Source organism: Gavialis gangeticus, unplaced genomic scaffold (assembly GCF_001723915.1).
Source record: "Gavialis gangeticus isolate Ggan-Ray unplaced genomic scaffold, GavGan_comp1, whole genome shotgun sequence".
In the NCBI taxonomy this organism is placed as follows: domain Eukaryota; kingdom Metazoa; phylum Chordata; order Crocodylia; family Gavialidae; genus Gavialis; species Gavialis gangeticus.
In genome coordinates, this window is record NW_017729027.1 from 11,367,296 (window position 1) to 11,387,651 (window position 20,356).

Here is a 20,356-nt window from a genome sequence, read left to right on the forward strand (position 1 = left end):
CAGCCGCTGTGTGCCTGCTGCCCCTTCTCCCCCGCCCACCCTGCAAGGGGATGGCTTGGTTTGGGCGGCACTGCCAGGCTGGGCTGAGCTGGGCTGGGCTTGTCCTTGACAGACTCGGCCTCCTCTTGCTGGGGTGGAGGCTGCAGGAGATGCGTCTCTTGGGAGGTGGCAGCAGTGCCAGCAGCCAGCGATGGGGGCACGAGGGCTTGGAGAGTTGTGCTTGGAGCCGGCCGGGTGGCCCGGTGGGTCCCAGCTGCCCGGGGTCTTGGAAGGAGGCACTTGCTTTAAATGTTAACTTCTGTAATTGTCTATTCTGGAACTCCTGACGGTCCCTGAGACAGCTGTGGCCGGCCAGGGTTGGAGAGGGCCGCAGGACTGGGATGAGCCACAGCTTTGATCCTTGTGTGAGACCTCGTGAGCTACCTGGTCCTTCAGGGACTCCAGGATTTAATTTTTAAACTGGTTTATTTGTGTCTGGATTGTTCAGGACTCACTTCCAGTGCCTGGGCCTTGGGAAACAGCTGCAGGATTTTTTTAAAAGGCGCGTTCGTTACAAGTGACCACTGGACAGGTTTAGCAGGGCTTGGATCTTCAAAAGGACTTTAGATACTAACTTTCAATGGGCATCTAAAATCCCAGACTTGAACTCTTTTCTTTTTTTTCCTCCCTCTTTATTACAGTTACTAATTAAGTGTAATGAGAATCTTGACACTAATATACTTAAAAAAAAAAAATGAATAACTGCAGCCTTTTCATATTAACTAGGCCAAATAAGGTAGGGTCACTTCTGTTATTGGGGATTTGCGGAATGTGGGCTGTCACCTTCCCATTATGTATACTGTGGTTGGATCTTAAATCTGTTTTAATAAAAATGACTATTAGATGGTGATTTCCAGACAGCTAGGAGTTCCATTTTAGTCCTTCACTGATGCATCATGAGTACTCTCAAAAATTATCAAGTGCACTGTTGAGGGTTTTCAGATTAACTTTTTCTTAAGGTGCGCTAATCTATTCCTGGTGAAAGTGAGGAACTAATAACTTTATTGCTTAAAATTAATGGGTACAGTATAGTTTTCTTCAATATGCTGTTATCCTGGCCTACAGGATTTCTGCATTTCTAGGGCTCTGTCTTTCCTGAGTAATGACTGAAAATTAGGTTGTCCTGTAATGTTTGTGTACCACTTTCCTCTAGAACCTTGCAAAATTGTCATGTCTATCCCCATACCCAATTCTATATTTTTGCCCTTTTGGCAGCCTTCCATATTCTCCCCTTCAAAAAAAAAAAAAGATACAGCTGATTTCTTTAGTGATAGCAAAATTAAACTTGGGTCTTTTCCTTCCATGGTAAAGGAATGCAGTACAACTAACAACGAGTCTACTTTTGTTGTTTCTCTTAATAAACCTTGGATCTAAGGAAGCTCAGAAATGTTAATGCCTCTGGAAAGCTGCAAGACTATGGGCCTGACTACAGGAGGAAATTGATGACAGATTCAGCAGAATAATAGCTGAGTAATTATTCTGAAATAAAGTTACTTTTATTTTGGAATAAAATGCCTACATGAGGTGAGTTAGAAGTAGTATATCAAGTATACGGGTCAGTTTCTTTTTGCAGATGTGTGCGTCCATTAACAAAGTGAACTTTCCCATTAAAACAAAAATCTTCAATCACAAAGGTCTGATTTAATTGGAAAATTACTTATCCTAAAAGTTTACAGATCACTGAGTATATAAACATGCAAATTTTAGGGTCATGCAAATAAATGGTAAAATTGCAGAAGGGGCATATGCAAAAGTAAAAATGTGTGTGTACTTTATCTAACTTGGAAAGACCAGTCATGCTCCATCTTTTTATTTTATTTCTTTTCTGTGTTTAAGAAGTCATCATTTGACTCCCTTTATTATGAAATGCGTATTGCAAATTTACCATAGCCAACTCTGGTAGGACATTCAACATTCCCTAAAATTTTGGTCCCCAGTGGTCACTGAATTAGATTGGAAGGGGCAAGTGGAAAAAAAACATTTGTTCATTGAGATGGTGTCAAATACTGCTTTGGAACAAAGGGAGGTTGAACTCTGGACTCTTCTAGTGAGACCTTTACATGTGTTACTGCCCGTTGTAATACCACATAATGAAGTGAATACAACCTTTCACAAAGAGAACAGTGTGCCAGTGTGGGCTAAGCTTGAGCACTTGGGCGATACTGGTAGCAATGAAATCTTTGGAGTTAATTTCAGCTAGGGCTGAACAACAAAAGAAAAAAAAACTTTAAAAAATATTGTCCAGGCAGGTTAGAATTAGTAAATTCTTCAGCTGTTTTAATGGCTATATCAAAACATCTCTGCATTAGCAGAGAAACAGGGAACTTAAATTTGTCCCAGGATAAACTCAAAACAGTAGCGTGGTGTGATTGCCAAAACATGGCTTTCACATGATCATTGAAACTTAAAATGAGTATTGCTGATCTTACTATTTGTACATCCATGATGAAAGAGGTAAAAAAGTCAAGTAACTTGCTCAATGTCAAGCAAGGAGTCTGAGATGTAGCTGAGACTGCTTCAGAATGATTCAGTCTTCACTGTCAAAGGACTTCCCTAGGGAGGGCTCCATGCGCCTGGCTCTACACAGGCAGTGCCCCAATATGGATGCTTTGTGCACCACCAGGCATGTGCTAATAGGCATGCCTGAGGGAGTAAGCTTATTGGCACGCATGGGGTGCTGTGGTAAGGCAGCTACACGGCACTGTGGGGCTCCCTGGTGCAGTCTTTTAATGATATAGATGTGCTCTGCTTGTTATTTATCTAGTTATAGGACACTGTCTGCATCTGTCTGGAGAACTTTTTTTTCACTGAGGTTCAACCCAAAGTAACGACTAATTGAAGTGTGATTTCTTTTTAAAATTTATTTCACAACATCTTTGACCACAATAGTGATATTTTAAAAAGTACTAATAGAAACCTTTTCTATTAGTGACTCAGCTAGGTCATTTGCTTGCTTGGTGTGGTCAAAAATGCTAGCTTCTGCAGTAGAATTGATGCCAGATGTGGTGAGCATTTAGAAGAGATAACAAGGTATGTTAATACAATATTCCTGTACTGTTCTATAAACTGTTGTTGTTGTTTTTTTTAAATAGTGTGTATATTAATACAAAAAGAGACCCTATGCTCAAGGACTAAAAGGTATATTAGGACTGAAAAGTTGAGTATTGAAGAGTTAGAAATTTTGTCCCCTCTGTACATATGTGTTAATATATAGCCTTTAGTAAGAAGATGATGCTGTATTTTTTCCATGAGACCCGTGCTTCCTTCAGTATATACAGTCATTACTGAATGGATGGATATCTGTTCAATATTTAGTTTAATTCTTGTAATTTCTTTCCTATACGTCATCAAATCTTGCTCTAGACAGAGACATTTTAATTTCCGCATTGTCTTCTCTATGGCATTAAAACAAGAATAATTTTTTCCTTTACAAATACTTATGAAGTTGCCTTCACAGCACCCTGATGAAGTGAGGAGGTTATGTTATCTATGTTGTTCATATTGGGAGCTGAGCACACAGGAATTAAGGTCACCATTGTCAGAAGTATACTTTGCTTTGGGATATTTAATTTTGGAGGGTTAATGCTTAAATTTAGCCTTTCTTCTTGCTCTATTTTTTTTTTTTGCATCTCATCCCTTCAGAGCACCTCTCCCTTTGATTTCTGCTTCAGTTGTGAGTGCTAGAGAACTTCTGTAAATTTGGTATCTCATATTAGGCACTCAGATAGTGGCAAACACACAGCTAGTGGGTGTGTTGAGTTTGGTTTGTGATTTGCCTAATATCACCCAGAAACTCTGTGAGGAGTTTGAGAGAGAATCATTTTCTTCATGATGGAATAAGAGTAGCTTTAACCATGGGACTATGTTTAGCCTTAATCATGGGACTATGTTTTACCCTTTAAAAATCCTCTGCCTTATTTAAAATACGGTTACTAACTTTTGCAACATTGTAAAACCATAGATCTTTCAGAAATGACTCTTTCTCAGATGATCATGTGGCACCCTGGGTGAGGCAAGAGGCAAAGCAGTATGGGATTTTGTTGTTAAAAGCTATATCATAATGTATTTTTATACAGGGGCCTAATTAAAGTTGCCTTTGCAAATTTGTTTCTGGCATTTCCTAAATCATAGGTGCTTGACTTTCTGGCTTTATTGTTCAATGGTGGTTTTTAATGTAACTTTCTACATTAAAAAAAAAAAAAAAAAAGGCATTTTTAGGGGGAAAACATTCCATCATGTAGAGAGGTACGTTTGATCCCACATGTATCAGCAGTGGAGTTGGAAGTTGCAGACCCGTGGCAGAGACCTCTATATCCTGAGCTCACAACAACACTGATATAAGATGACAGCGTTCTCCTAGCATGTGGATCCACCTGTGGAATGGTATTGATATGCTTTGTCAGTGGATTTTGGAGAGATTTGCTAGTAAGAGTGCAACCTTGATATTTGGGATTCCTTAGTTGCATGTTCCAGAGGTGAGTGGGCTGTAATGCTGATAGGTTAGGAGCCAGTGGGCAGAAGATCTTTCACCTCTTTTTTTCTTCCCCAGCCTGGTATTGTGCTTTTTTTGATCCTTGCATCTGCATTCCAGTCAGTGTTTCCTACCTGGGTGTAAGCATTCTCTAAAATTCAGGAGTATTGAGAGCAATTCCCTCTTACTTCGTTGCCTAGCCCAGGGGTGGGCAATTTATTTCAGGTGGGGGGCCGCTTCCTGAGTTTTGGCAAGCCATCCAGAGCTGCATGACAGGCAGCCAGGGACAGATAAATATTAATTTTCTAAATTTTTTAGGGGTCCCACGGGCCAGATAGTATGGCCTGGCAGGCCGCATCTGACCCACGGGCTGCATTTTGCCTACCCCAGGCCTAGCATGTCAGAAGCTCCTGAAAGATAGGATGCATGACAACAGAAAAAGTTCTTGTTAGCCTCATTATCCATGAAGTAAACTGATGAGGGACACGATCTTTAGAGACTATTGCTGGTGTATTCTAACAAACATTTATCAGTGATTTTGGAGGCTTATAACTTGGCCATATTTGGATGTTTTTCCAGAGGTAGAAAAAAGCTTCTTTTGAGCCCTAAGCAGTTTACAGGATGGAGGTTTCAGAGTTTCTTGATGAAATTATTTTAAGACATTTTTAACATAGAGGAAAAGTATGTTGCTTTCCAAACTTAATTCTTGGAAATGACTGAATTAAAGCAAAAAAATAAGTCATTTTGAGATGCAGTGCTGTAGGTTGGAAAAGTTCAAGCTGAATAGATGATGTTTGGAAAAGCTGTAAGCAACCGAAAACAGTCTTATAATAGAAAGTCCCTGGCAAACCTCCCTATAGGTATCATCCCTACAAGTATCACTGCCAGTTAAGCCTGCACTGTATAGATGTCTGTCTTATGATTGACTCTTTGATTCCCCAGTGTTAAACATGAGCAAACTTTCTTTGAATCTTTACAGTCTGACAAGTAAAAAACAGACTTAAACTTTTGACATACATGAAAATAAAAGTGAAAATATTACACTGAAGTATACTTCAGTGTGCATGTGTTACATGGCATAAAAGATGCTGGAGTAATGCTATTTTCTTCTGCATCTAGTTGCAAAGCATTTGTGTTTAAAACATGGAAAAGATAAAAACAGATGGAAAGTACCGGGTCACCTTTTGTATCATTTAATCCTTTTGGTAACCTATAACGGATTAATGATAGCATTATATCTTGAGTATATCTTAACTATGCTAAGTGTTAGAGTTGGTTCTAAGATCATTAGTTTACAGCTTTATAGATAGTTTTAAACTATAGTTGGCTATGTAAAAACCCAGCAAGTGATTAGCCATTTTATTAAAACATATATCAACTTTTTAACTACTTGCACTTTTTGGATTCTGTCACCCACTGACTAATTTTAGTTGTATTTGGCTCTGAAATACCACCACCCCCTAAATGTTCAAGTGAGTTATCAACCTAAAGTAATTCAAAAAATGGTTACATATATTAAAGTGTAAAGAAAATCCTGTTGTCATTTACAGTTCATCGGATATCACAAGTCATCATCTCCGAATTTTTCAGAATGAGCAGGTGCAGATAATTCATTTATATACAAGGATTTTAGAAAGTACTGACTTTTTCAGTGGATCAGAAATTCTTTGAAAGCAGATCTTCAGGCCAACAGAAAAATGTTATTTCATAATCTGAGATATCTGTTTTGGTAATTAGTATCATAAAACTAGCCTAGTGATTAAATGAAATAAACACACAATGAAAGATAGCTAATGTATGTTCTGTGATTACATATGTTCTGATTAATTAAGTTTCTCTCAGAGAACTTAAAAATTTCTCCACTGAAATTTCTAGTGAGCAATATTTATGTATAGTAACATTCTGGGAACATTGTTAATATTGTAGTAGCAAAGTAACTTGAAATGACATTAGACTAGAAATTGTTGTAAGTGTTATAATAGTATTTGTGTAGGGTGAAGGTAAACCTGATAACAATATGTCTTGGAAATCATTCTCTAGCATTATGTTGTTTCAGTTACTTTTTTTTTTCTTAAGAACCATTTTTTTCCTTTAATGGCTGTAAATAAAGCACAGTAGAGCCTAACAACCATAGAGGTAGCCAAATAAATGGATGGTCACTGTAGTATTGGACCCTTATGTCTTTTCACACCAGTGCCTCTTCTTTTCATCCCTGCCAGCAGCCAGCTGCAAATGACAGCACAAGAAATGAGTATGTTACATCAAGATCATTGTGTAAACTAAGCTCTTAATGGGTGCATGGCACCCTTAATCACAGATGGAGATAAATATTTATGTTTGGGCATATCAGCGGTTAACTAGTGACCTACACTGTTAAAACTAATTTTGGGGACAGGAAAGGAGAACTGTAGATGGGAAAGAAAAGAGACTATACCCCTTGCATGCTAACCAAGAGTGAAATAGAGTCACAATTGTGCCAGGGGTTATGTGATTGCCTTCAGAAAATTAAGACCCATACCACACCTAGGCATCCACAGCCTGATAAGTTAGCAGAGTGTCTGAACTGTACGCTTGGCAGCCAGTTAGTCCGTGCTGATCAATAGAATTAGGGCGGCCTCTTCTCCATGTCATGGTGGCCTACAGCAGGACTATCCAACTTCTAGGCAGCTGGGGGCCACCCAGTGCAGGGCTGCAGACTTGGAAACCGCTTGCTGTACGGTGCCCCATATCCCCTGGGTTCTCTTCTTCATGGGCAGTCTGATGGTGTCTGGGGTGTGAAGGGAGGCATGCAGACCTTGAGCAGCTAGCTGAATAGCCCTGGTCTACAGGATTACTTTGATTCATCCATGAGATACACACTTCATGAGATGATATTTGGCCATGAGATGACCTTGCATGGGGTAGATGCGATAGATATGCTAATTACACAGAGCACCTAATACAAATGGCAGAAAATCTCAGCACCATCAGCCAAGCAGCAAAGGATCACCCAGTAGGGCCACCAAGAGGCAGTGGGTGCAGCATGATTTAAGGGTATACTAAGAGTATTTGGGTGATAAATTGCAAGAGAATTTTTAAGAGCTTGCATAGGGTAGTCAGCCAGCTATTTGAGTTAATCTATGAATTTGTTTGCTGCCAGAAAAGTAGGACAGTTAAACAAGCTGCCCAGGGAAGTAAATTACACTGGTGTGAATGTATCACATGTTTGGGCCTAGAGAGAACACAGTTGGGTGATGAGACAAAAGTCCTGAGGTTTGCCTTATCTGCCATATAGAATGAGTGCGAATTCAGAGAGTATGGTAGTAAATACAGGAAAGAGAGTCTTGCTGCCTTGGCTACGAATAGGGCAAGTGAGCAAGGACTTAGGTGCTTACATGGTGATAGTGGCATGTCTTGGTTGAGCCTTTTGCGAGCACGCCCCACCCACTGGTCCTGCATGGGCACTATAAATGCACCAGTGAGACCACACCAAGGTGTCCCTTTGTGACTGCTCTGGATACCTTGGTTTCAACTCTGCTTCAGAGTGGCCATTGGGATTGATCCCTTCAGGACTAAATTTCTCGGTTTTGAACATGCCTGCATGGGCAGGTGTATGAGACTTGCTTGGGCCCATCCTGACCAAGGCAGGCTGGTGCCTCAGGATAGACATGCCCAGGGAGCATGGAGCTCCTTTCTAGCACGTAGAATTCTTTGTGAAGCAGTCCTGGATCTGAGGATATATATCTTTTTCAGAGAAAAAGGCAGTGTAAGCAGGATAATACCATTCCCAGCTGCTGAAGAGCCTTCAGCACTTACTTACCTCTGACCCTGGGCATCTGATGTGCTAATAGTACCGCACAGCTTTGGTCTATGACAAACTAAGCAGATAGGATAATTACAAAAGTGCATTCTTTCTTCCTCATGGCAGAATTTTACGTATTCTTTAATATTACCTATTTGCCTTTTGATCACATTTTGGTTTTGTTTTCTTTTTCTTTTCACTTCTTTCTTTCTGTCCAAAGTATCTTGTATTTCCTCCCATAAATTGTTTAATAAAACCCAGAATGTTGTCCAGTATGGTTCTCTAAATGTAGAGCCCTTCCATCTGTTTTTAAGCACTGGCTGTAGATGTACCTTGATTGTCAGAGATGCTGATCGCTTCAATGCATACAAGGGTGCTGTGAAAATCAAGCCAGTTTTATTTAAGTAGGGACTTAAGAGTCTAAACTTAAGAACTAAATTTCTGGCTCTGCAGACAGATACGATGCTTTCAGAACTGGAGCCTGTTTTTTTAAATGGTGGACAAAAGAACTTGTATTGAATAGTTGTCAGTCTTGACTATAGCTTCACTAGGTTATTTTGGTCCTGATTTTAACAGGATAGTGGTAACAAAATTATGGAACAAATATTCATGCAAGAGTTTCAGGTTGGCCAAAATTCTCAAATGTGAGACCCTAAAATCTTTCGTCCAAGCATGTTGCCTATTTTCAGATATGCTTGAACACCCACAGCTCTCCTGTTGGACCTGAATCTCCTGAAAATAAAGCCACTGATTAAGAAGCAGAAATATGGATTAAACATCCAAGAATGAAAATATTGGTTCCTAAAGAAGATGGCAGCATGAACAGCAGCCTCTATATAGATCTGCTTTACTTTTTCATATTGTTGAATAAAGAAAATAATGTCCTCTAATAGACTATTTAAAATGAGATATGTTTTGAACACTTGCTCTTAATTTCTTACAAAAAAAAGTAAGTTGTTTGTTTAGTAATAATTGGTTAAATAAATCTTAAATTAGGTGTAATTCAGAGTTTGCAAAATGCCGTGTTTTGGGTCCATGCGGCTTAAATTTATAGTTGAACATTTAGAGCTTTTAAAGTAGGAATAACAAACCAAAAATCTACAGTAAAGTTTCTCTTTGAGAAAAACATTTATTGGAGCAGAACAACATACATTTTATTTTTTAAATTTATTAAATCGAATTGTGCCCTGATTTGTTTGTTTGTTTATTTTAAAGAAGAAATTCAATTAGTGTGCTGGGAGAAGGGCAACTAGCTAGATTCAGGTTACAAACATTCCACTGTTATGTTAATTTTAAAAATTGACCTTTCTTACCTCTTGACTCAAGAATGGATTGTAATACTGGCACATGTACTGTATTTAATTTTCATGTATATGTAATATAGATACAAGCTAACCATGCATACTAAATCTCTTTGATTTGACACTGTAAAGAAGACATGGAGGCTCTGATCCTGAATCTTTTTTTCCCTTGAACTTTTGAGGAATATTTTTATCATTTCATATAAGCATTTTTAAGTATACTTTTGCCTTTTCAAGAGTTTCATGATGTTGACAATATCCCCTTAAAGGATAGAAAATTAGACATTCTGCTTTTAATGGATAAAAGATGAAGGGATTTACCTTCTAAAAATGAAGTCTTGTATTACCTTTTGTTATATGTAATTTAAACAAACAAACAAAAAAAATATATATATATAAAGAATGAATACTTTAACATTTCAGGTATATTTGTTTTTATAGTGAAGTGTGTGTTTTATTTAATGTAGGTGACTGTAGACTGTTTGCTTAGGTAACTGGGAAAGGAACATTGCCTGGGAGAAGGAAGCTTAGGAAGGTAGTATTTAATGGAGCTTTAGAAGACTTGTAAATAATTCTTGAATAGTCCCAGGAGGGGCTAAAACTTCCAAGTTCATTTCCTACTATTCTGTAAACCTTAGATGTGTGTAATAGTTTCATAGTAGGGTCGGAAGGGACCTGAGCAGATCATCAAGGCCGACCCGCTGCCATGGCAGGAAAGAGCACTGGGGTCAAACAACCCCAACAAGGTGATTGTCAAGCCTTGTCTTAAAGACCCCCAGGGTAGGAGCCAGCACCACTTTGCTTGGAGGTTGGTTCCAGATCCTAGCTGCCCTGACAGTGAAGTAGCACCTCCTGATTTGCAAGTAAAAATTAATGGAATGCTTTAGATACCACAGAAATGTGTGTGTTGAGGAACATTAAAGTATAAGGTTCTAAATTTGCAGCATATCAGACGAGTAACTTTATATGTTTCAAATGTTAGTTCAGTGGGACTACTTGTAGGTGAAGTATTCCTCTGAGGATAATAGAAATGTGGTAGGTTTAATACCTGACTCTTAGTTTAAAAAAAAAAAGAGGAGTGGATACAGTGATAGTTTCACTTGCACAGTTAATTCAGATTTGCTTGGAACTATGAGCTCTGTTGCATTAATTGAAAACTGGTCAGAGAAACAAAAGTTATTGATAAATGGGATATTGCGTAGGTGGTCGGTGCAGAAAAAGTGTCTAGAAAGGTGTCACAAGATTTGTTTGGTGTTAAATTACGGGCAGTTTAGCATCTTTATTAACCTGAAACAGGAAATAAACAGTACTTTAAATTTGTGAATTGATACTACATTCAGAGCTGTCAGGAAGATACAGCAATAAGTAAAGAGATCATGCAAAGGAAAATATGAATGGGGAGACGAAGCAACAGGCCATGTTCAGTCTAGTGTAATTCTCTTGACTTTCAATTTAGGTATATTATCAATTAACTTAATTTTCCCCAAGCTGAAAACTTGGACCTTTCTAAACAGAGACATGCAGAGGGAAGGGGCAGAAGGGACCTGAAATGCAGTAATTCTGATATGTGGTGAGGACATGATAAATCTTGTTGGCCACTGAGTTTTACTAAATCTGGTTTGGGGAAGGAGTGGGCGTGGGGAGGGGTTGGGGAGTTTTGTATTTGTTTTGCTTGCTTGCTTCCTTGTTTTTGGAAGGAAAAATGTTTGGGGTTAGAAGAGGTGAGACATCATATCATGGTGTACAATACAGAGATTATATCCTGAAGCTGTGCCACAAAACTCATTGCATGGAATGTGTTAGCACTTGATTAGATAAAGCACTAAAAAGAAATACTATTGATTTAATAATTATGTACTAGTATGGCTTAGACAAGATGATTTAATGAACCGTCCATCTCCAACTTATAACATAGAATTTAGAATGAAATTAGTGTGTGTTAATTCATGTGGGTATGAGAGAATTAATTCCTGACCACACAGTGCCTAGGTGTTCAGCTAATATTAAGATTCTTCATAAATCAAACATTCAGTTTTACAGTAGCCTACCCTTTTCATTAGCTTTTAATACACTGTTTACATTACTAAAATCAGCCAGTGTGTTTATATTTGTTCAGAAGTTGGTTGCTGATGGGATCCTACAGTATCTTTTAGACATCTAAATTGATTGAGGTATTATTGAAAGTACAAAAAAATAAGGCAGATTTCAGATTGCCTTTCCAGACTTATCAGTGACTTCCATATCTACTAGAAGACTATCATCCTTGTATTAAGGTACCACTGAGGACAACAATGATGGAAAGTAACTTTGTTACTGTTGTAAAGCTACAGCAAGTTTAGATTTTAGCATTGAATTGGTCAAGCTTTTCATTTTATTTCATTATAAACCATCACTGAAGCCACCGCTATTGAGTGGCAATTCATTAAAAATATGTAAAACACATTATTTCATTGCATTCTTCCTTAAAGCCCTGAACAGGTTTAAGATTGAAGTTGATAAGTTTGTACAAGGGATAGTACAGGATAGGGAGGGAGTTCTTGGTTTGATAACCAGTAGATGCATCTACACATGTGCTTTTTTACGCAGTAGCCTATTTTATTACGCATTAGAGTGTTACAGCAAGAACCATGCCAATATGCTAACACGTGGTAAAATTAGGCTACTGTGCATTAAGCATCACTAACAAAACACAATTTTTCCAATTATTCACTTGGTCTCATAAAAGATATCAGATTTACCCAGAGAACCTTGTCTGACTAAAAAAAGTATATGCTTTTACTACTGCACATTAGGGCAGCCTAATGCGTGTTTAGTTAGTACCTTGCATTAGAGGTACTAAATTTAATGCACAGTAGCAAAAGCGCATTGATGAACATGTAGATCAGGGGTGGGCAATTATTTTGGGCAGAGGGCTGCTTACTGAGTTTTGGCAAGCCATCAAGAGCCGCATGACAGGAAGCCCAGGGCAGATGAATATTAATTTTCTAAATTTTTTAGGGGCCCTGCGGGCCAGATAGAATGGTCTGGCGGGCCGCATCCGGCTCTTGGGTTGCATTTTTCCCTACCCCTGATGTAGATGGTACCCAATGTGTCTGTCTGTGGAATTAAGTTCAGGGCATTGGCAGTGCCCTTCTCCCCACTGCTTTCCACTTTGGAATGTTGTAAGGTGTTCTTGATGTTTTCTGATTGGATGCCTTGCTGTTTGTTGTATGTATGTGAGGTTTCACAGTGGTGATTTTGGGGATTCCTTGGGTAAAAATTTACCTACACGGGACTGGACTCAATGGGTCAGGAAGCCCCTTCTAGTTCTATGCTTCTATTACTTTTTAACTTGCTGGAGTGCTGGTGCTGCACTGTTATAGCACTAGTGTCCTATATAAGGACTCCACAGAGCAAGAATCAGTAGTCTCTGTTCTTCTTCCAAAATGTGTGACATGCAGCACCTCAACAGAAATTATTTATCTGTATGTCTATTTTGGCAAGGTTATTCAGCAAAGATCCCTTGCTTTTATAATTCAGAGCATGTATGTGTTTGTGTGAATTTTTTTTAAAGTTGTTCCTGATCACTAGTTTGCATACAGGCCTCCAGGTTAATTTGGAGGTACTAAATCTATATGATTCTGTAAAGTTTAACTGGTGCCACACTAAACACAAACTTGATGATTCAGATGCCCAATCTGTAGTAATATGTAAGGTGCTACATCTGTGTGCCCTCATGTGCTTTTATAATAACCTCTTTACCTTGATTTGGGTGTCTGTCCCAAAGAATACATAGTCTGTTTTGTGTATTCAGGTGGTACCTAATGCAGTGGGTCCCAACCATTTTAGACCCAAGGCACTCCTCAGAAAATACCAGCTCTTAGCTTTCGCTCATTTTTTGACTACGGAAAAGTAATAGAGCAGTATTTCTGTTGCAGGGAGCTCAGAAAGACCACGACAGTTCAGATTTTGTTTTTCAACACTGGCTTCTTATTTGAAATCACTGGGTTTATCTTGTAAATCATGTTTGCATAACTAACAGTGCCAACATTGTGTGTGGCATCCCATGTCACTCTTGAAAGGATCTCAAGGCACCTCGGGGTGTTGCAGCACCCTAGTTAAGAATCACTGGCCAAATATAGTAGGTCTATAAATGGTACTGTAATATGGGCATGCTGAGGGTTTGCTGTGTAGGAAGAATATTGTCCTTTTGAATAATTGTGTGCTATCAGTGAGCTTAGTGCTATACAAAATTTGCAAAGGAGTGCCTTCCCTGACTAGTTTACCTCATAAACAAGGCAGAGTAGTTAGAATACACATCAGTTTGACAGATTAGGGTGTCAGGTTAAATACTGTGAGCCATAGCATTACCTCACGTGGAAAAATCTGGGGGAGGAATGAGTTCTTTAGCACTAAACTCAGCTACTTTGAAATTGGAGTTCCTTAGGGGTCATCATGGAGCTTTGAACTTGTGGTGCTTGTGGAGATGAGTTATTAAATTACGTTTAAGCGTTGTTTCAAATGGATTTGTGTCTGTTTCACCCCATTCTTGCTAAAAATGGACAAAGTGGTTTGGTTCCTGAAATCACCATTGTATTTTCTAGTTATGTTTGTTTTTGTTAATGTAAAAATGTAGTCTTGATTTTCAAGTAAATAAATTGCCGTCAATAAGCTATATTATTTATTAGAGCACAGTATCAAAAAGGTGGCATTAGGACTTCTTGGGGGGAGTGCATGTGATAACATTTTAAACTAAGAAAAGAAAAGCAAACTAAGTGTACAACTTCAATGCTTTATTAAGCAAGGTTGATAAAATTGATTTATATTAATTTTTAAAATCTTTTAAAAAATTTAAATCAGAATTTTTATTTAGATAGGATTTTTCTTATTTCATTTAAATTTATTTTTGAAGACTTATTTAATGACTTATTTTTAAATGAAATCTAAATTTAACACAAGATATTAAGGACTAAAATGCTTCTTATAACATTTAAATAAATAATCTGAATCCATGAACTTCTATTTTTAAAAAAATACTGAGTTACAGGCTCTGTTTTTTGGGGGGTTTTATGTAAAAAAAATATTTTTACTCTGATTCTAATTTGGGAGTTTAAGCTTTGTAAATATGGCAAAATAGGTCATGTATTGGGCTTCATCGTATGGGAAACGCAGGGTCTGTGCTGTTGGACTTAAGAGACTGGCAGAGTCGTTGTGGGTTTTGGGATCTGGCCTCTGACTCCAGCAGGAGAGACTGCCATATCTCCTTTGTATCATTGATTGAGCCCATATGGGTGGTCTGATGCATGCATTTTAATGCAGCTGCTTGATACAAATCATGAGCAAAGTTTAATTATTATCTAGGAAATAAGCAAGATATTATTCACTGTTTTCTGTCACTAAAAATGTAAAATTAATAAAAATCTTAAAAATAAGCTGTATATTTGTTTAAATAAATATGTGTAATCATAGTATAATCTCCCTATACTGTAGCAAAACGGAGCAGCAAAAAATCTAGTGTAAAGGCTCTCTTTAGTTGTAAATCTACATGTTTTAATGCTACATCAAGCAGTAAAAATGCACCTTTCTTTAGAAAATAACTGAAGCACAAATTGAAGAACTGATTAAAATCAGGGCTTTAAATTAGGGCTTTACTTTTATATTTACATCACCTTAATTTAAATCCCTCCATGGTGGTATTGGGATAAGTATTGACAAGGGCAATAATAAAATAGATCATTAACAAAGCCAGATGTCCCTTCCCTCATCTCCCATACAGTGCATACTCATTTTACATTGCTCTGGTTTTAGGAGACAATGTAAATCGCTCTTAGTGTGATTTAGAATTGGCTTCAGTCTCCTTATGGTGAATTTCTTGTTTGGCCTCTGAGTTCTCATCCACCTAGACAGCAGCATCCTGCAATTGTGTTTGTGATTAGAGTGCTCACCATCATTTTCCGAAAGTCTTTCAGTTATCTGAGAACACCACCACTGTGGGCTGGGGAGAACCCAAGTGGCTGAGGAAATGGCCAGACTCCATTTTGGATGCCTTAATCTGTTGCTTTTCTAGCAGCTCTGCTGCCCTGCTCTGTGCAGTGCTGCTTAATTTCCTGCTGTTTCTCGTTGCTTAAACAACCAGTCCTAGTTTCCCTTTTACCAGCTGCTGTTGTGGTAAGCTTTCTTTTTCATCAGGAGGGCATATGTTACAGCTACAAAGTCACATTCATTTGCTATTTATGACTTCACTGGTAGGGGACAGGGTTGTCAGTACTCTTCTGCAAGCCTTTTATAGTCCAGTAACAGAACAAGAGAAAAGATCAGGCAACTCTGTTACGAACTAGCATGCCTCTTTGCTTTCTGTGCCCCAAGCAACACTGCCCTATTCTCCAAATTCCTGTACAAAACTAGTTTGCTTTGATTAGCTTTTTATTCCAAATCTCTACTTCAGTCTTGTCTGCTCTTGTCCCTGTACCTGATCAGAAAACAAAATACAAATAATAACCCAACTACAAAAAAAAATCCCTCAAAGAAAAATACTTTATATAATACTGAATTGTCTACTCTTTAACCAGAAAATAACAAAAAAGTTAATAATGTTTGCCTCAAAGTGCTGGTCTCATTTCTGGTAGACATCCTCTGTTTTTCCCTAATTACTATGCCTGACTTCTCCACAAAGTGTCTGTTTAGATTATAAGACCCTAAAGAGCTTGTAATCGTCAAAAGGTAAAATATAGTCCACACCTATAGTTCTGCATACATAATAAGGGATCAAACGGCCCCTCTTTATTTTAGGTAAAACCAGGCAAGGGAAAAATTTCCTATGAGGCAGGCATTAGTTTAGGAAGCATTAGTTTTTGCTCTGAGTTTTCCTGTCAGACTCCAGACAGTTCTTTAACTTGAACTATTTGTAATGGAGGGTGTATAGATGAGGTGAACAAATTCCTAGTAGTCTTACGCAAAAAAAGATTGAGAAAGTCTGTTATATTTTCTTGAAATTTTTGTGTGTGGCATTTTCTTATTTCAGTATGTTTTTGTTGTTGGCTTCTTGCTTTCCTAATTGCTAACAGAGCACATGTGCGAGAGGAAGAGTAGTAGATTTCTCAGGGGTTCTTAAAATTCCTATTAGATAAATCTCAAGACTCCTCTTCCTGCCACCATCCTACCAATTGCTGACTCGATGGAGCTCCCATTGGAGTCTGCGGATGCTCTTCGTTAATTGCCTGGAATGGTCACTGATGCAGGGTTTTTAGGTATCTACCTGCTGCTAGGGAGCTGATGTCCCAACCCTGGCTGGTAATAGGTCATATGTGTCTTGTTCAGGAAATATAAAATGGTTTTAGTCAGCCTGGTTTGTAATTGAAACTAACTTGCGAATCTGCTGAAAAAAATGTTTTGTTTTTAAAGTGGTATTCAGTTTTTGTGGTATATAAATGGAAAAAACTTAAACTTGATTGTAATCTATGTTACCACACCATTTTTATAGATGCATAACAAAATAACTGATTGACTTAACCTTTTCTTTCTAGTCTCCAGAGGGTGCTGAGGGCAAGGATGCAGCAAAAGTAACTAAACAAGAGGCAAGTTTTCCTGTTTTTCATATACTGTAGTTTTAATTATTTTCCACAAATTTACAAGACATAACAGTGTATGCCACTCCCTAAGGAGCCACTTATAAAAATCCCTCACTATGAGAATAATGTTACTTTAATCATGGCAAATTTGGTAAGATCTAATCCTTATGGGCTGACTAATCATAGGTCTCATTTTTACGTGAGGTATATTTCAGTTGCAGTTAGTCTGGGTTTGAAGGAGAAAGGGATGGAAGGATTTCCACATCAAGGAGTTTTGTTTTTTGTTTTATGTTGTTTTTAACCCCAAAAGAATGTTTTAATACTTTGAGTTTAAAAGCTATGTGAATATTCAAGTGAATTTCCTCTTTCTTTAAAAGCTTTGAACATTTTTCCCAAATACATATTTGAACTGAAAACTTGAGTTGGAACATAAACTGTAAGACTTTGAAAAATGTACAATTTACTGAGCCAAGTCAAGTAGCTGACCTGAGCCTCTGTCTTTTAAAAAAGGAAGAGGCAAGAGGTTTTAAACAATTGTTAAGTTGCATCCTGAGCTCTGAAGAGAACAGGTTAGCCTTAGAACGTATAAAGATATGAAAAGAGTATCTTGGTTTCTGGGTACTCAGTAGCAGTATCTTCCTATGAAATTTCATAGAAGATCAGGAAGAGAGACAGTTGTCTGTACACAAATTAGTGCAATTGAGAGATGTATGTACTTTCTGTTGTATAAAATATGAAAAGGCAATTAAAGGAAATACCTCAGACAAATCTTAAATTTAATGTAACTAACATATTTTTGTGTGTTAAATTATCTTCTATCACAATTCAAATAGTATTTCCTCAAAACAGAATAGAGAAAGTGCTCAGATTTTTTTTCCTAGAAAGATTTGAGAGAAACCATTGTCTATTGATGTCCAGTATAAAGAATGAACATTTCTGTTTCCTTACCAGGAGCTTGCAAAAATCTGTTAGAATTCTAAGGAGCATGTTCTCCCTGAAATGTGACAATACTTGAAATAGACTTGAAGTCAAGAATAGATACAATGGCTATGGATGCTATAGAAAAAAACTACAGTAGAAAAGCTGTTTTTTGACTTTGTTCATGAAGACAGTTTAGCTCTGTGTACATAGCCTCTACAGCTTAGTTTGCATAATTGACAGTCAGATATGACAACTTTTAAGTAAAGTAGGATGAACGATTTAAACAACCAAGCCCTTAAACTCTGGGAATATTTTAAAAATATGGTAAACTTTCTGTACTCTTGCTGTCATTGCAAACCCCTAAGTGTAGCAGATCATTGGGTAAAGCTTGGCTATATGAAAATTCATTTGTTTTTCAAAAATATGGTTTTAATGCACACTGTCTTATCCCCACCTTGTGATGATCAAACACTTCCTAGAGAACCATGGGGTGTAAATAATGTATTTCAGATGATGACATCTTCAGAACATACACTTCTTTATCTTAAAAAAGGCTTCTTCAGTTTACTTTTAGGCCCTCTCGTAGTTGGCGCTGGTTATAATACTGTTGTCCTTTTATTGATTGAAAACGGAATTCAGTTTTGTTGTATAGACCAAATTTTAACTGAAATTCATAACAGTGCTATGGAACCAGGTCCTGAACTCGCATATATTTGTAGCACACTCTTTGGAGTGGAGAACAGGCTGACAAACTCATAAAGCTTTTCCAGACTTCCTTTTCTTCTGCATTGGACCTTTAAAAAAAGAAAAGTAATATAAAAAAACAAAAATCCCTCTCAGTTTTCTTTAAACAGAAAAAAAAAGTTAAATAAAATATTTCTTTTCTGAGTCTGCAACTTGTTTTGTGCCAAACAACTTCTGTGTAGGATTGGGCCCCTAATTTGTTTTTTAAATCCTAGGATATGACTTCCTCTATAAAGGAACCCTATCAATTTAGCTTGCATTTTTGCGAAATATTTTGCCTCATGGTAAAATAGCACCTGATAGTTTAGAGAAAACATTATTCAGAATATTTTCAGCTTATTTGTGTTGTGCCCTTGACAGCCCTTTCTAGTGTCAGTTTTAGTGTTCTCCCAGCAGTCATCCATTCTGTCCTGTTTATAGGCCTTTCACATAGCAACAAGGGAGAGAGACATGATTATAAATTGTTACTGGAATGTTACTGTAAAATTTACAAATATTGATATGTTTGAAGCAGGTAGTGTCACTGGAAATTCAACAACAGACTAGATTTCAACTTTGACCCATCCCTTTAAAATGTTAAAGGTCCAGTATACGTGGAACCCTTTTGCTATCCTGGAACTGCATTTTATTTTGTTACCAAATGAGTGACAGATTTTTGCCTTAGTTTGAAAATGATCACCAGCCTATAAAAGCCATTTTTCTTTCTTTCTCTTATAGCCCACAAGACGATCAGCAAGATTGTCAGCTGTAAGTATTTATAAGAGTTGTTGGTGTCTGCTTTCCCAGACACACACTTTCTTATCCCAGACTGATAAGATTGTCACTTCGTTGCTTCAGAACTTATTCTTAAAAGAGCATTAAGCACATTTGAAGGAAGGATGTTTGTTTGCAGTTGGTTTTATTAAAATTAGCTCCTGAACAGACCTATGTCCCACTTCTCTCACTATTATGTTGCTGCCTGCACCACTGACTCAGCACTCCTGGTAGCTGTATCTCCTGACAGATGCTGGTTGTAGAAATTAATATTCCTCTTTTAGAGGAGGGAACAGTCCAGCATAGCTTGATTTGATGCCTCTGAATAGTTTGGGATGCAAGTCAGGTTTGGTCTTTTTTCAATGTGGATGGAAGGATAGGTGGGAACTAAGTCTCCTCTTATTCCTTTTCTAGTAAATTTGTTTATGGTATGTGTATGTGTATGAGTATGAGGGAGCTCTCTCAGAAAAAAATAAACTCACTTCACGAGGAGTGGAGAGGAAGAACCTCCCAGAGTTCTAGTAATGTTGGAAAAGGTAGGCCAAGATCTTTCCTTCAAGATGGTGACAGCAAGCAGGGTTTATGATGTCCCACTCCATACTCCCTGCTTGGAATTTAAAATGAACCCCAAATTAGACTGATTCCTTGACCTGGTTAGCCTATGATGATGCATGCTATAGTAAAGCCTAAGACTGGGTGAGGTATATCTACACAGTGAGATTCTCCCTAGTCTTAAAAGTTGCACGCCATTGACTAGGAACTAAGGAAAGGTGGGGGTGGAAGCATAGTGGTAAATTAT

General features: G+C 37.8%; 1 protein-coding gene across 4 annotated transcripts in view; it reads left to right on the forward strand.

Moving 5' to 3' along the window:
• The window catches only part of HMGN3 (high mobility group nucleosomal binding domain 3), a 35,834-nt gene that overhangs the window by 11,454 nt on the left and 4,024 nt on the right, over positions 1–20,356 (forward strand). For all 4 annotated transcript variants that reach the window (XM_019520448.1, XM_019520449.1, XM_019520450.1 and 1 more), the window contains exons 2-3: positions 17,095–17,145; positions 19,522–19,551. In XM_019520448.1, coding sequence (XP_019375993.1) covers positions 17,095–17,145; positions 19,522–19,551 — 81 coding nt within the window. The remainder of the gene's footprint in view (positions 1–17,094; positions 17,146–19,521; positions 19,552–20,356) is intronic.